At 38.6% G+C, this 17,576-nt stretch overlaps 1 protein-coding gene across 7 annotated transcripts in view; it reads left to right on the top strand.

Moving 5' to 3' along the window:
• DSCAM (DS cell adhesion molecule) overlaps positions 1-17,576 on the top strand; it is an 855,708-nt gene that overhangs the window by 517,434 nt on the left and 320,698 nt on the right. For 6 of the 7 annotated variants that reach the window (XM_065541361.2, XM_065541362.2, XM_074033985.1 and 3 more), the window contains exons 4-6: positions 2,731-2,877; positions 11,880-12,158; positions 17,249-17,524. In XM_065541361.2, the coding sequence (XP_065397433.1) occupies positions 2,731-2,877; positions 11,880-12,158; positions 17,249-17,524 (702 nt within the window). Of the gene's footprint in view, positions 1-2,730; positions 2,878-11,879; positions 12,159-17,248; positions 17,525-17,576 lie in introns of those variants that run through there. The other variant, XM_074033986.1, reaches the window with a different exon arrangement.

Here is a 17,576-nt window from a genome sequence, read left to right on the forward strand (position 1 = left end):
GTGCCCTTATTGTCCCTTGATAGTTCCACAGGACTCCCAAGTTGAGACTGTACCCGAGGACCCTGGACTTACCTGTTCCTCTCATAATTAAAAGATCCTACTCTTTAACCTTATTTTATGTTTTAAAATGTTGATCAATTTCAAGATGACATAAATTGAGAAATGAAGGACTAGGCAGAGGAGGTCAGATTAACCCATTTATGCCTGAGGTTGCAATTTTTTGAATTTTTGCAATCAGGCCTTGGCATGACCTTGAGCAATAGGAGATAAATAACTGCCACATGCTTAGCGTTCCAATAATGAAACGCTAGGCATAAATGGGTTTACGTACAGAAACTCAGTCAATGTCAACTCCTTCATTCTTATAAACATCTCAGAAAATGCTTAAGACAATCAAAGGTTCAAGTTCTTCTGAAATGATATGCCCTAAAGCCTTATTTAACATAAGTGAGTAAACAAAAAAATAATGTTAGATATTGCAAGAACAAAATGTTCCTAGAGAATAGAGCCCTCTCTGGAGTCGGTAATAATGCAGGCTGCTGCTATCTGTGTGCATTTCTCAACCGTTCTGGAAAATGGCACGCAAAATCCTTTCCACTGATATTTTGCCACCACTCATGGCCTGTCAATTCTAATGAAAATACTCCATGCTAAGAAGGTGACAGGAATTACATACATCATCTTTTTTTTAGTTTCCTTTCTGTCTATCAAACTGTACTTTAAAGGAACTAATTATTAAAGCATTATGTAAGTATGCAAACGATATTGAAAGAGAAATAATATTTCCATTATACACAATGTGTATCATAAGAAAGGCTGAGTGTGATGACATATGACAAGTGGTAAAAGGTATTTTTAGTTGCTTTCATTTTGGGGAGTAATAAAGAAAAATTATCTGGGATATACAGCATTAGGAGATTTTTCAATTTCTCTAATAGCTAGCATTATTTGTGGCATATTTTAAACTAAATATCTAACTGGAATTGTTTTGAAAGTTAATGTAGATATTAGTTTAAATATATGTTATACTAGCTTTAATAATTAATTTGTACTCATTTGAAAAGCTTATACAAGGTCAGTATTTGCTCTGTTATTTTATGATCTTTTTCACATCTGTGTTCTTTGTAATTACTCCTAACTCATGAGATTTCATAAATCATTTTTGGGCTGGGCATGGTGGCTCATGCCTGTAATCCCACTTTGGGAGGGATTACACTCCCTAGCACTTTGGGAGGCTGAGACAGGTGGATCACTTGAGTTCATGAGTTCAAGACCAGCCTGGGCAACATGGTGAAATCTCGTCTCTATGAAAAAATACAAAATTAGCCAGGTGTGATGGCCCACTCCCATAGTTCCAGCTACTCGGGAGGCTGAGGTGGAAGGATTGCTTGAGCTCAGGAGGTGAAGGTTGCAGTGAGCTTAGATGACACCACTATACACTACAGCCTGGATAATACAGCCAGACCTAGTCTCAAAAAAAAAAAAAAAAAAAAAATTAATTTATCAGAGCAACTGACCTATGCATGATGTGTAGTTATTGCAGAAAATGACCAAGAAATTATGTTTACAATTTAAATATGTAAAGCTCAAAAGCAATGAATCTAAGACTCCTGGAAATTCAGACTGAAATAAACTAAAGGACGTTTCAACTGAACCTGAGAAAAACAAGCAATAAAACCTGATTCTTTGGCATTTTAGTCTTTTTTCAAAGAGAAAAATCACATTCTTTCCCGTGGAATCACATCACATGCAGAAACAGCCCATAGAAGAGTCTAACGGTGGCAGGTGTACTGAGTTACCCACCACGAAGGTGCAGTGAGGCACTCTCAGCCCTACTTTTATGCTCCAACTTGTTTTATCACCCAATTAAAATTGAACAGTGAAAAATATATTTAAAAGTTACGTTTTCAAAGGGAAAAAAAACATGGTTGCCCTTCTTAAATTAACACTGATATTTGATCTCAGTGTTGGCCCTTTCTGTACAACTGAAGCTTTACTGGTAAAAATCACAGGTTACCGATAGGACACTGTTTTGTGCTGACATATGGGCAATGACTGATCATGAATTTTTTTCTTGAGGTAAAAATTGTTATTGTCAATGATTTGAATAGTCCCTTTAAAAGTTAGTGATTAAGAAATAACAGTATTCTAAAACTCTGAATCTGGGAAGAATTGATGTGTGTAGTAGAATATAGTGATAAATATTGGTTATTATTGGGAGGAAATAAGACAGCCTTTTTGGGGAAAGTTTGTAGAATATTTTGTTACTTTGTAGTCTGATATTTTTGTGCTTTTATTGAAATATTTTAAACTGAGAAAAAAGTTTATACTTTTATAAGCTAGAAATATGCAACAAAAAGTTAATACTCCCTTAATTTGTCACATGCTAAGAGAAATGCAGTGATCCAAGAAAATACTCTATGTTCACTATATACCAATTATATGACAACTTCATTGCTGTAAGATAAATGCATGACCTAAAAAACAGTTTGAGGTTAGATTTGCTAAGTGTATATTGTATAGCATAAGTACTAAAAACCCTTAATGTAGGCTAGTCAAAAAGTTAACACAGCTTGGACCCATATTTGACACACACACACACACACACCCATTCTTAGCCTTTTCATTAAGTTTCTTCAGGTGGAAAAAAAAACTGTTTAAGGACTTTGTCTATGTGGTTGGGTTGCTTTCATTGTGTTTTAACCAAGTCATTGTTTTCCTGTATTTCAGGATCTAGATTTCTCATCACATCCACGGGAGCCTTGTATATTAAAGATGTACAGAATGAAGATGGATTGTATAACTACCGCTGCATCACGCGGCATCGATACACCGGAGAGACGAGGCAGAGCAACAGCGCCAGACTTTTTGTATCAGGTAAAAACTCATCAGACTCTGTCTGCCATGTCTGCTGTTTCTTTGTTAGTATCCTGAGACGACTCAATCAAAATTGTGGAGTGTTGCCATTAAAATGGAGCCTTCAATTCCTTTTCCAAAATAGTTTAGCAATTTTAAAACTCTTTTAAATGAATATGAATACAATTTCATAGAAATACAGATTTCACATTTGTCAAACCAGTAATTGACCCATTCACATGATGACGTGTTAGCATTTCAGGGAGCACATTAGGAGTGAAAGATCCATCTCCATCTCAAATATCCATCTCAAATGCAGTCAAATTGCATTTGATTTGATTAGAAAATCAAATACAAAATACCCAACCTTTGCCTTTGTGGCTAAAGAATATAAAATTGCTCCCTGTGGTAAATATCCTGTAAGGTTGTAATAGTGAGATGGAAGTGACCAAAGGTTGCTTGCTCTCAATATTTAAGAAGTACCTTATTTGTAATAATGCTTTATGGGAAGAAGTGAAGGGAACTTGTTGAACATTGGGATAATTTAAAACATCACTGCCTGAGCACCCACTTTTTGTCCTTGATAAAACGACACAGGAGCCAACATAAAGGGGCTCTCATCAGTCAAGGGGAATTAACTGAGTATCAGCAGTGATGCTTGCACATGATTGATAAACATTAAATACTGTGAAAACATTTGAGTTCATTACAATTTTATACCTATATGTATATATACACATACATGTGCATATATACTTCAATGTGAACACATGAATATATATTTCATATAAAGAAAGAAATAAGAATCTCATTGGTCTGCATAGTAGTAACCAGGACACTAACTCTTCATTCTGATAACAGGTGATTAAAGACAACAACAACTCAATGTATTCTGTCTTTCCTGTAGCTACTGTATTTTTAGGTAACCAGCTAACCTTAGTTCAGAAGGGAAAGTTCATTTTGCAGAATAATTGTGTCTACTGAATGCGACAGAAATGACAAAATTAGAAAATTTCATTTTCAATCTTAATAAAATAACTCAGATAAATTTTAACATCTGACCTCACTGATCAATTGAGTGTCACTAAGAACGGGAAAACCACACATTATGTGGATGCAATGTGAAGTGCACAGCACCCCTCTCTCAAAGAGAAAGAGGTTGAACACTTATCTAACCAACCCACTGAAATAAATTCCAGTTCATAAGAAAAATGCCTGTGGCAATAACGGCACAAATTAAATGATGTCATAGACAAGCAAATTCAGCATGGTAACTACCTGGTTTCTTTAGGAAGTCAAGTCAAATACATGGGAGAAAGGAGGGCTGGCTCTGCATTAAGAAAGACTCAAGAGATGTAACAACTGCATGTGAATAGGAGAAGGATCTTGATTTAATTAATTCAATTGTTTAAAAGCTAGCCACTTTTGAGCTGATGAGGAAAAATGAATTTGCAGTGTATATACTACTTGATATTGTGTAATACAGACTGTGGTTATGTAACAAAACTCTATTTTTATTAGAGAAGCATGCTAGTGATGTGATGATAAAATGACATAGCTTCCCTTTTTTGTTGCTGTTTTTGTTTTGAGGTGGAGTCTCGCTCTGTTGCCATGCTGGAGTGCAGTGGCACGACCTTGGCTCAATGCGATCTCTGCCTCCTGGGTTCAAGTGATTCCCCTTCCTCAGCCTCCTCAGTAGCTGGAACTACAGGCGTGCACCACCACGCCCAGCTAATTTTTTGTGTTTTGGTAGAGACAGGGATTCACCATGTTGTTCAGGATGGTCCGATCTCCTGACCTCGTGATCCACCTGTCTTGGCCTCCCGAAGTGATGGGATTACAGGCGTGAGCCACTGCGCCTGGCCTATAGCTTCCCTTTTGTTGCATGTTCTTTACCACCAAAAACAAAGTAAAACTATCAAGAAATAAACATGATTAAGAATAGAAAAGTTTTGGTGTCAGAGCCATTAATATGATGAATATATGGGATGCATCATACTATTTTTGTCTATTTTTGTGTAAGTTTTCAAACGTTTGGGATAAAAATAACTTTTGTAAATATATATTAAAAAGTTTGAAGACTGAGACAAAGACAAAAAAGATACTGAAGGGGATGAAAAGGAAAGACAGTGCTGTTTGGTTATTTAGATTTGACATATGACCAAATATCCCCACAAGAGCCTGTCTCAAGCATTGCCTCAATCATGCACTTAAAATATAAAACATTGGATGCTGGTGAGGGTGCAGAGAAAAGGGAACCCTTATACGCTACTGGTGGCAATGTAACTTAGTCCTGCCATTATCGAAAGCAGACTGGAGATTTCTCAAAGAACTTAAAATAGAGCTACCGTTTGACCCAGCAATCCCATTACAGAGTAATATATCCAAAAGAAAATAAATCACTCTTCCAAAAAGACGTATACGCTTGTATGTTCATCACTGGGCTATTCACAATAATAAAGATGTAGCCGGGCGCGGTGGCTCACGCCTGTAATCCCAGCACTTTGGGAGGCCGAGGCGGGCGGATCACAAGGTCAGGAGATCGAGACCACGGTGAAACCCCGTCTCTACTAAAAATACAAAAAATTAGCCGGGCGCGGTGGCGGGCGCCTGTAGTCCCAGCTACTCAGGAGGCTGAGGCAGGAGAATGGCGTGAACCCAGGAGGCGGAGCTTGCAGTGAGCCGAGATCGCGCCACTGCACTCCAGCCTGGGCGACAGAGCGAGACTCCGTCTCAAAAAAAAAAAAAAAAAAAAAAAAAAAAAAAAAAGGTGTGAAATCAGCCCAGGTGTCCTTCAATGGTAGATTGGATAAATAAGATGTGGTACATATAAACTGTAGTATACTGGAAAGCCATAAAAAAGAATGAAATCTTGTTCTTTGAAGCAATGAGGATGGAGCTGGAGGCCATAATTCTTAGTAAATTAACACAGGAATAGAAAACCAAGTACCTCATGTTCTCACTTATAAGTGAGAGCTAAATATTGACCACACGTGGACACAAATATGGGAACAACAGACACTGTGGATACTAGACTGTGGAGGGCAGGGAGTTTGGGTTAAAAACCTACCTATCAAGTACCATGCTCACTATCTGAGGAACAGGATCTCTACTCCAAACCTCAGCAGCACGTAATATTCCCAAGTAACAAATCTACATATACCACCTGTATCTAAAATAAAAGTTGAAATAAAAAAAGAAATACGTCATTCCAGTTTCATAAAACAGTTTTATTGAGATGCAATTTACTTTCATATAAACTCCATTCAGTTTATTCACTAATTTTAGTAAATGCGTAGAGTTGTGCCACAACTGCACCAATCTAATTTTAGAATATTTTCACCACCCAAAAGATTCCTCCTACCCATTTGAAGCCAATTTCAATGTCCATCCCCAGTCCCAGACAACCACTAATCTATTGTCTGTCTCTGTAAAGTTGCATTTTCTGGATATTTCACATAAATGGAATGATACAAGATGTGGATTTTGTGTCTGCCTTCTTTCATGTAGCACCCATGTTGTAATGTGTTAGTCATTCACTCTTTCTTGTTGCTGAAGAGCATGTGATCATCTGTAAATACTGCATTTGGTTATTAGTTCACTAAATTATGGACATTTGGGTTGTTTCCACTCTTTGATGATGAATAATCCTGCTACGAACATTTGTACCTAAGTCTTTGAGTGAACATGTTTTCATTCATTTAGGGTAGGTACCTAGAAGTTGGGGCCTCATGGCAAATTGAAGTTTAAACATTTTGAGAAAATGCCAACCTGTTCTGGCTGCTTTTATTTGGCAAGTATATCACAATACACCTGGGGAAAAAATAAACTCTAGCCAATGTGATGTAAGAGGAGAAAAATGTGTGGGTTTGTAGGAAATCCTGCTTAAAAGTGACTTCACTGAGGGGGCATTCTTACGCATTTTTGCTTTCCTTCTTTATACCACCTGTGATGTGGATGTGAAGGCTGACACTCCAGCCGCCATTTTTATGTGAAATCTATATGTGTGCCTATGTAAGTCTATATTTACCTTCCACCAACAATGGGTGAAGATTCCAGGTCCCTACATCTTTACCAGCATTGTTTGTGATTTTATTGCAGTCATCCTAGTGGGTGTGAAGTCATGTCTCACTGTGATTTTAATTCATATTACTGTAATGCCTAGTGATATTGAGCATCTTTTTGTGTACTGATTAGTTATTTGTATATCTTCTTTGGTGATGTAAAATATCAACGATTTTGCCCATTTTTGGGTTGTTTCTTCTCATTATAGAGATGTAAGCATTTTTAATATTTTTTGGATTTGAGTTCTTGATTAGAAATATGATTTTCAAATTTTTTTTCACTTAATGATGCCTTTGAGAATGCTACAGTTCTTAATTTTTTTTTTTTTTTTTTTTTTTTTTTTTTTTTTTTTTTTGAGACGGAGTCTCACGCTGTTGCCCAGGCTGGAGTGCAGTGGCGCGATCTCGGCTCACTGCAAGCTCCGCCTCCTGGGTTCCCGCCATTCTCCTGCCTCTGTCTGTAGCTGGGACTACAGGTGCATGCCACCACACCTGGCTAATTTTTGTGTTTTTAGTAGAGACGGGGTTTCACCATGTTGACCAGGCTCATCTTGAAGTCTTCATCTCATGTCATCTGCCCACCTCGGCCTCCCAAAGTGCTGGAATTATAGGCATGAGTCACCAGGATGGGCCAGTTTTTTTAATTTTGAAGAAGTTTATTATGTTGATTTTTTCTGTTGTTGCTTGTTTTTTTAGTGTTATGTCTAAGAACTTCTCAAGGTCATGAAGATATTTTCCTGATGTTTTCTTCTAAAAGCTTTTATAGTTTTAGTTGTAATATTTAGATCAATAATCCATTTTGAGTTAGTTTTTGTAGGTAGTGTGAGGCAAAGTTCTAATTTATTTTCCTTGTGGATATCCAATTGTCTCAGCCATTTTTAAAAATGTCATTAGAATTACATAGCACTGTCTTAAGCATATTTGAGAAATTTCTGCCAATAGTTTCAGTTAGAATAAAACTTTTTAAGTGCAGTCATTGAGAGTTGATTTTTTATGAATAGCATTAGAAGTTGGTGCATTTCGTTTTCAGAGATGGTGGGATTGTTCTGCAAAGAAAGTCAGAGGTGCGCACTGTGGTGTTTGTTGTCAGCCACCCCTGCCAAAGGGGTGACATCTTTGTACCACCTTCTCCAACTCTACTTCTACTTCCTATTCTAAATAAAATGACAGATTTCGCAACTATTTTTTCATAGTACTTTATAATATCTTCAATATTCCACTCTAGTGTAACTAAAATCTGTATTACTGAAGAACAAGAGCTATCATTATATTCTCATATTTCTTAAATAAATGAAGACAGTTCAGAATAATAGAGAAGCTTACCCCAGGTAATACATATTATCTTGGATATGATTTCTACTTACTAAACAATATTGCGGTGTTTATATGGCCTGCAAGTTAGTGTAGTAGGAGGTAATAAATCACGTGCGGTTGAGGATGTCCAAGACCATTTCTGGAGTTGGCTTTAGGCACATCTTTGTGTCTTCTCGTTCACGGAACCCATTGGGTGTGCAGGTGATGATACTTCCAGTAACATGGATGCAGAGAGCTAACCATTTTTCTAGATGCTTCGTTGATGCTAGAAGATGCCAGAGATCGGTGAGACATCATTGGTTAGGCCTGTCTTCTTAATTATTCAGTCTCTAAGAACATAACTTGATCTTCAAACCAATACTTTTCAAAGTCCGTTTGTAATTTCCTTTAGAAGCAGGTAAATGAAGCGGTGAAGTTTTTGCTGGCACAGGTTCTGTACTTGGGTAGTGTGAAACTTTTATATCTCTCTCGCCTCCTGGAGCCCCATAGTCATGCATGTGAATGAGTATAATTCTGGAATATAGAATCCTTCAGTTAATGAAGAATTAGAGGAGTCCTGGAAGCTCATCAGGTATTCTTTAAAAGAGTATTTAGGTTCCCTCATCATATCACTGTCACATTGTTCTCATAAGACACCAGTGAAGTTAAAAGAGCAGCAAGTTCATAATGAAGTTTTATCTCTCTCTGATGATTATAAAAGAAATGGAAAGCCAAGACATTTCAGCTAAATGCTTTTGTTCTATTTTCAACAGTGCCTGCTGACTGCCCCCAGTGGCTGACTACGGAATCACAGCCTCTTAAAGAAGTCTTTCTATTAATAAATGATTTTTTGATGTTATTGTTTATTAAAACAGAAGTTTACTCTCTTGTATATAAGTCCAGAAGCTGGTTTGCCAGCTCCAGTGTCACCAGGGACCAGGCTTTTATCTTTGTGATCCATTATCCTCATGTGAGATTCCATTCTCAATATGATTTCAAAGTCCAAAGTGAGTGCTGCAGCTCCTGCCTTTATATCCACATTCCAGGTGATATAAAGAAGCAAAGGAAAAATGCATAAAAACACCCCTCTCAGCTAAGTCACCTTTAAGCAGAATTTCCTACAAATCCACACATTTTCACCTCTTACATCTCCTTGGCTAGAGTTTATTTTTCCTCCAGGTTAATTGAGGTATTGAAAAATGAAAATTGAATATATTTAAGGTATACAATGTGATGTTCACTATGCATATATATATATGCATGTATATATATGTGTGTGTATATATACTATGTGTATATATATATATATATACACCACTATCAAGCAAAATAACATATCTATTGCCTCACATAGTTACATTTGTATGTGTATGTATGTATGTGTGTGATGACATTTAAAATCAACTGTCTTTGAAAATTTCAAGTATATAAGATAGTGTTATTAACTATAGTCACTGTGCTGCATATTAAACCTCCAGAACCTATTCATCTGGCATAACTGAAACTTTATACCCTTTTACCTACCATATGATCTAGCAATCCCACTCTGGGTATATATCCAAAGGAAATGAAATTAGGTATCTGCACTCCCATGTTTATTGCAGAATCATTCACAACAGTCAGAATATGAAAAAAACTTAAGTGTTCATTTACATATACACACACGCATAGGAATATTATTCCTATATACACAAAGGAATATTATTCAGCCTTAAAAAAAGAAGGAAATCTTTCTATTTGCAATGACATCGATGAACCTGAAGGCATTATGCTAAGTGAAGTAAGCCATGCACAGAAAGACAAACATTGTCTTTACTCACATACATGTGAAATCTAAAAAAGTCAAACTCAGAGAAGCAGGGAATAGAATGGGGGTTGCCAGGGACTAGGGGATGGGACAAATAGCGAGGTGTTCGTCAAAAAATACAAAGTTCCAGATGGCTCTCATTTGATAGGACAGTGGATTCCATTCCTTGGCCATCAGATTTATTGCAGGTAGATCAAAAAAGTCATGGCATTTTTCTTACTGAGGCAAAGACAAGAAAATTTCAGGAGGCAGGAGTCTATAACTCTTCTCTCCATGTGGAATGCCAGGGTGTTGGTTCATGCAAGTTCTAAACAGGATGAATTAGAAGAGACAGCAGGGAGAGAACACTGAGTTTTACGTTTAGCATCTGATCAGGTGCTATATTTTATATTCTTCGTAGTCATGCAGATTATGACCTTGGGAACATCACTGCATTCAAACAAACTTGAAGGACATTGAGCTGCGTGGTTTCCACAGACCCAGTTCTTGAGAATATTTTATCAAATTCCTCACCTGGTTCAAGATGATGTAATAGAACAGGCAAATTTTAGAAGGCCATGTCATAAGTCATAAGTCATCATTTGCAAGCTGCTTCTTTCTAATCCATTGTCTTGCTATGCCGCATGTTGTTGATAGTGCTTATTCACCTGACCTCAAATACCATCTTCTCAGAGAGTCTGTCCCTGAGGACCCTATCTTAAGGCCTCCTGGCTGCCTCCACACCTATAACATGTGGAATTCACTCTGTGTTCTGCCCTCTTTTTCTTTCTTTAATTATACTTATTACAAATTATCTTTATTTGCTTGCTAATGTGTTGCTTGCTCCCTAACACCCACCCACCCAACAGAACATGAGCTCCAAGAAGACACCTGTGTCATCCACCACTCTCCCATTAGTGCCTAACTCTGTGCTGGTCTACACTGGAGGATCAAAACATATTTGGGAAATGAATAAATAAAATGCTTTAAAATTCAAAATCTATGTGTAAAACTCTTTCTCTTGTGCAATAAATTTTACTAAAGGTAAACAGCTATTTCTGCTAGTGTTGCTCTTTTTTTCTGTTTAAATTTATTTAGGCTGGGTGTGGTGGTGCATGCCTGTAATCCCAGCATGTTGGGAGGCCCAGGCAGGAGGATCACTTGAACCCAGGAGTTTGAGACTGTGGTGAGCAATCATTGCACCACTGCACTCCAACCTGAGCTACAATGTGAGCCACTGTCTTAAAAAATTATTTATTTTATTAATTTTTATGATATTTTATTGATGCATAATAGATACACATAGTTTGGGGTACATGTGATAATGTATTCGTATAATTAAAATCAAATCAGTGTACTTGGGATATTCATCACATTATACGTTTGGCTTTTCTTTAAACTGTAATTATTTCAATTCTTCTGTTCTAGCTATTTTGAAATACACAATAGATAATTGCAAACCATAGTCGTTCCACTGATCTATCTACCACTATGTCTTATTTCTTCTCTCAAATTGCATATTTATACCCATTAAGCATCTTTTAAGAGAATTCTGACATTCCCGGTTATGAAAAGACAATCTGATTCTTAGCCTGAGCTGACAGCTCTTGTTGAAGCCTGCTCATTCTGGATCTGTTATTCATTTACTGGGGAATGACCAACAGAAGCTCTGACCAGTGTTCAACCTTTTGCAAATTCTGAGCAGAAAATAAATTGTATGAATAGGGCATTTCTTTTTCTGTTCACTTATAAAATCTTACAGATCTGTATCAATAGTTGGTATGATGCACCAGTTTAAATTATACATGAAGTCCTATAATTCTAAATGACCACTTCAACTCCTCATTCACTGTCTCTAAGAGTTTTTATTTCTTCTACAGACCCAGCGAACTCGGCCCCATCCATACTGGATGGATTTGACCATCGCAAAGCCATGGCTGGGCAGCGTGTGGAGCTGCCTTGCAAAGCACTTGGGCACCCTGAGCCAGATTACCGCTGGCTGAAGGACAACATGCCCCTGGAACTTTCAGGGAGGTTCCAGAAGACCGTGACGGGGCTGCTCATTGAGAACATTCGCCCCTCGGACTCAGGCAGCTATGTGTGTGAAGTGTCCAACAGATACGGAACGGCTAAGGTGATAGGCCGCCTGTACGTGAAACGTAAGTTGGACGGTAACTTGCAAAGGTGGTGTTGGCTTCCATCGATGGAGCTCCTGTTATAAGCGAATCTCCATGTTTTCTCTGTAGCTTTCCATTAACTCCCAAAAGAATCCAGCTGAGATCAACAGAAACCTCATTTTACAGATGTGAAAATTAATGCTCAGATGAATTCCCCAAGGTTACACAACTGGAGAGTCTTGGGTGTCAGATTTGATTTGAAGACTGTCTGATTCCCAAACCTCTGTGAGTTCCATTAGGCCACAGACTATTACATTTCCAAGACACGATTTCAAGATAACACTTCCTAGCTGATGAATTCACAACAGCCAGTCTCTCTAAAAATGAACAGAGTGAGAGGGTAGGATTGTTCTTTCAGCACAAGTGATGATAGCCAATCAAAGCAGTTGTCCTTTGTCTGTTTCCAGACCATTTCTGCATTTAATTTCTAAATAAGGCTATTAGCCAAAGTATGAGGCTCAAACATACCCAAATATTAGACTCGTGCCTGATATTTTAGATCATCTACTCCAAATATGATGGATGTATTTGATCTTCCATTGATTATTGATTGCCTTGGCTGCCTTGAGGAATGTGTTGAGAAGGATACTGAAGGCAGATTTGGAGGAAGGAGGGATATGATTGCAGGGTCACAATCTAATCTACTCAAACACCCTCAATTTTGCTCATGCAGAAACCAAATTAAAGTGAATTACTCAAGATCACATGGCCAGAAAAGGAAGGCAGAGCCTTGGTCAGAGAGGAGGTCTTAGTTGCCAATATAATACTCCTTTTTTGAAAATATATTTTTACTTGATGAACTAAATTGAACAGATTTAACCACAGGAATCTCACACTGAAAATAGAAGTGTTTTTCTTACTTCCCCCTCCACCTCCCCGCCCAGCCCTAACCCTGTTTATGGAACTTTCTCTCAATGTCAACCTGTGTGTAGACTCCCTTGGCATAATACCAGCCTAAGAGAATATATTTACATTAAATATCCAAATGACTATCTGGAACAGGCTGTCTAGCCTGAGTCCTGCAAAATATTTGAACATATTTAGTCTGGGATTAGAAAGAAATGGATGATAAAATCCACAGTTACACTTCTATGCTGAAGAATCATGTGGATAAAACATGCAGCATTGGACAGCCAGCCACAGGCTCAAAGTCTCTTCTACATTAAAACACCTCTCCTAGCTCCCTGTTCTCTGCTGAATAAAGTTGATACCTTAGGATAGCACTGAAGGCATCTCAAGCAAATCTGTCTGGTCGTATTTCCCCTTGTTTTGCATTAAAATCCACTTTTGGCTGGGCGCGGTGGCTCGCGCCTGTAATCCCAGCACTTTGGGAGGCTGAGGCAGGTGGATCACAAGGTCAGGAGATCGAGACCATCCTGGCTAACATGGTAAAACCCCGTCTCTACTAAAAATACCAAAAATTTGGCTGACTGTAGTGGCGGGCGCCTGTAATCCCAGCTACTTGGGAGGCTGAGGCAGGAGAATGGCATGAACCTGGGAGGCGGAGCTTGCAGTGAGCCGAGATCTCACCACCGCACTCCAGCCTGGGCAACAGAGCAAGATTCCGTCCCCAAAAAAAAAAAAAAAAAAATTGCAACCTCAGGCATAAATGGAATAATAAAAACCTATTCCTGCTAAATCTAACTTCTTCCTAATTCCTGCACAAACCATTCCTTTCCTTATTGCAAGTCATATTACTAATGTTGCTTCCTCCACATAAAAGATTATTTCCTAATACTCCGTTATCTAACACTTCCCATCTCTCTTAGCCTCCATCTGCAAAGATGTATTGTTCCCCATTCTCCTCCTGTCTCCTCAACTCAGAGTATGTTACTGCTCTCTCTCTAAAGGCGTTTATCACTACATGTATTTTAAAAGCCTTTATTATTAATGTGCTTATTTTTATCATTGTTCTCTTCTTCCACATCTAGGTGATTCTCCAATGCTTCTGGAATGTTCTCTGCCTCCCTTCTGACTGCTTCTTCTAGCTGCAGAAGAAAACAGCTTCCTCGTTCCCGTCTCTCTTCTCTATTGGAAAGCATTCTCTTGGACTCCAAATTCAGAACTGTCTTCTTGTCAAGCTCTTCCCTTTTCCTTAGGCTCTGTTTCATTTGTAGAGCTTCAAATTCCTTGCCTCTGAAAATAAGCTCTGAATCTGTACTTGTAGCCTTGGCTTCCTTCATGAGTGTCAGACAAGTGTGTCAACCAGCTTTCTTTCAGAAATTTCGCTGGCACTTCAAAACAACAGTGTCGGATACCAAACTAAACTCTCCACCACCTCTTCCTTCCAAGTGGCTCTTGTTATTATTACCAACATCTTCCTCCCTGTCATCCATCAGATGCAAACATGAAATCTTGGGTGCTCTTTAAGCCTTTCCTTTCTACATCCTGCCAAGTCCTGCCATGTCCTGCCGAGTCCTGCCAAGTGATACAAACTGAATCTCACAGTTACTCAGCTCTGTTCTCAACTTCTGTCCTGCCTTAGATTGGATCTTAATTGTACCTACACTAGACATGTGTAATGTCTTCACTGACCGGTTTTCCTCACCCTCATTTGTCAAAAGACCTTTGACTTAGTGATTCCATTAAAAGTATGTTTGAGCTGGGTGCAATGGCTTGTGCCTGTAGTCCCAGCTACCCAGGAGGCTGAGGCACAAAGGAGGAGGAGTTTCAGGCTACAGTGAGCTATGATTGTGCCACTGCACTCCAACCTAGGTGACAGAGCAAGGCCCCGTTTCCGGGGGGGAAAAAAAAAAGACTTATTTGCTAAGCATTTTTGAATGCCTTCTTTAGTTATCTTTGTTTAATTCCAAAATCTTAGGGATTCTCTGTTGCATCCAAAATGAATCAGAAACTCTAAGACATGCCCCTGCTCCCTGACTTAATTCATGTGGTTCCCAATCTCTGTGATTCCTTCTTTCCATTCTGACTGGTCTCAGTTCTATCCATCCTTGATATCTGGATTTCCTGCTCTTCCCAACCACCCTTCTCCACATGTGCTATCTCTCTAATGGCCCTTGCATCACTCTGGTTGGTTATTATAGCCATTTATTGCCTTTTCTTACCAACCTAGAAGACTGAGCTCCTTGAAAACAAAGTGTGGTGAGATGAAAAGTTAGGAACAACTGGAGTAAAAAACTTTTTTCACCCACTTTTTGATGGGGTTGTTGTTTTCTTATAAATTTGTTTAAGTTCCTTGAGAATTCTGGATATTAGACCTCAGTCAGATGGATAGATTGCAAAAATTCTCTCCCATTCTGTAGGTTGCCTGTTCACTCTGATGATAGTTTCTTTTGCTGAGTAGAAGCGTATTAGTTTAATTAGATCCCATTTGTCAATTTTGGCTTTTGTTGCAGTTGCTTTTGGTGTTGTAGTCATGAAGTCTTTGTCCATGCATATGTCCTGAATGGTATTGCCTAGGTTTTTTTCTAGCATTTTTATGGTTTTAGGTTTTACATTTAAATCTTTAATCCACCTTCAGTTAATTTTTGTATAAGGTGTAAACAAACCTGTACGTTCAGCACATGTATCCCAGAACTTAAAGTGAAATAATAACAATAGCAAAAGGAGAAGATTACCAGAATGGATTAAAAAGCAAATCTTAGCCATCTGCCATCTACAAGAGATGTTTGTTAATTTAAAAGATGTATTTATATGTCTTCTGTCCTCCATGTGCTTCTGTTAAGCAATCAGAGGTCATTAAGATTTTTGTTTCTCTATATGTCATTTGCCATTTTTGCTATCTGCCTTAAAGAATTTCTCTTTACTTTTGGTTTTCTATAATTTGTAATATGACTAGACAGGATTTTCATCAGATTTTTCCTGCTCGGCACTTTCTGACGTTTAAAAATCTGTAACTATATGTCTTTCACTAAAAATTTTGTTTCGTTTTGTTTTGCCATTTACCTGTTGATTAGATTTGGCTGAGTTACTTAAGCTCTCTGAATAACCATTTTCTGTTTTGTAAAATGGAGATAACACAAAAATTACAGGATTAGGAGAAGAGTGACTTCAATGACCTATGAAAGATAGTCAATAATTTTATAGCACATGCTAGTTGCACCATAAGTATTATTCCATTTTTCTTGCCTGTGAGTTTAACCTCATCCTTGGCACATGACAGATGCTCAGTGAATGCTTCTACATTGGATTAGGGTTTGTTGAATTGAAAACATGGGAAGGTGAGGATGAAAGTTTCATCCCTGTCTAAATCACTCAGCCTCATTTTAAAGAAAATCTCTGTTTCATGGTCACAAATTCTAATACCAACCCATTTGTTAGTCGGTTTGTTTGTTTGTTTTTTCCCCACAATTGTGTGTTATTGGCCCTTGGTAAACCACATATGGCATATGAGTGAGTATACGTGTGTGTGAGAATGGCCCAGGGTAAACCCACCAGTGCCACCTTGGGACAAGGCAAATTAGGATTTATATGTTCAATGTTCAATACTTATGTCACTATTGGTAGCCAGCACATTGCATTTTTTTTTTTTTTTAAGACAGAGTCTCACTCTGGTCACCCAGGCTGGAGTGCAGTGGCACGATCTTGGCTCACTGCAAGCTCCACCTCCCAGGTTCATGCCATTCTCCTGCCTCAGCCTCCCAAGTACCTGGGACTACAGGTGCCCCCCCACCATGCCCGGCTAATTTTTTGTATTTTTAGTAGAGATGGGATTTCACCATGTTAGCCAGGATGGTCTCGATTTCCTGATATCATGATCTGCCCGCCTTGACCTCCCAAAGTGTTGGGATTACAGGTGTGAGTCACTGTGCCCGGCCTGCATTTCTTACTGTCAGTGGATTTATATCAACATCCTCACATAGACTCAGTGAGAAGGCAGTTTGACCAACATTATTCCATTTGTTGCATAGAGAAATAAAGCCAGAAATAAAAAATAGCGAAGAGGATGTTCCCAAACAAAATGTTCCTCTGTGAAATAATATGGCGCGTAGGAACTGTATGGAGTATGACTGCAGTGATGCACTTGCTTTGTTGAAAGTCCAGCCTGTTGTCCAAATGCTATCTAGTGATGTTTTTACCTTTTTTTCTCTCTCTCTTACTAAAACCTCCAGAGCCACTGAAAGCCACCATCAGTCCCAGGAAGGTTAAAAGCAGCGTGGGTAGCCAAGTTTCCTTGTCCTGCACCGTGACAGGAACTGAGGACCAGGAACTCTCCTGGTACCGCAATGGTGAAATCCTCAACCCTGGAAAAAATGTGAGGATCACAGGGATCAACCACGAAAACCTTATTATGGATCACATGGTCAAAAGTGACGGGGGCGCATACCAGTGCTTTGTGCGCAAGGACAAGCTGTCCGCTCAAGACTATGTGCAGGTGGTCCTTGAAGGTCAGTGGGCCTCGTTACAGGGTATGGCTGAAAAAGAACCCAAACCCAGAGC

Source organism: Macaca fascicularis, chromosome 3 (assembly GCF_037993035.2).
Source record: "Macaca fascicularis isolate 582-1 chromosome 3, T2T-MFA8v1.1".
Lineage (NCBI taxonomy): Eukaryota > Metazoa > Chordata > Mammalia > Primates > Cercopithecidae > Macaca > Macaca fascicularis.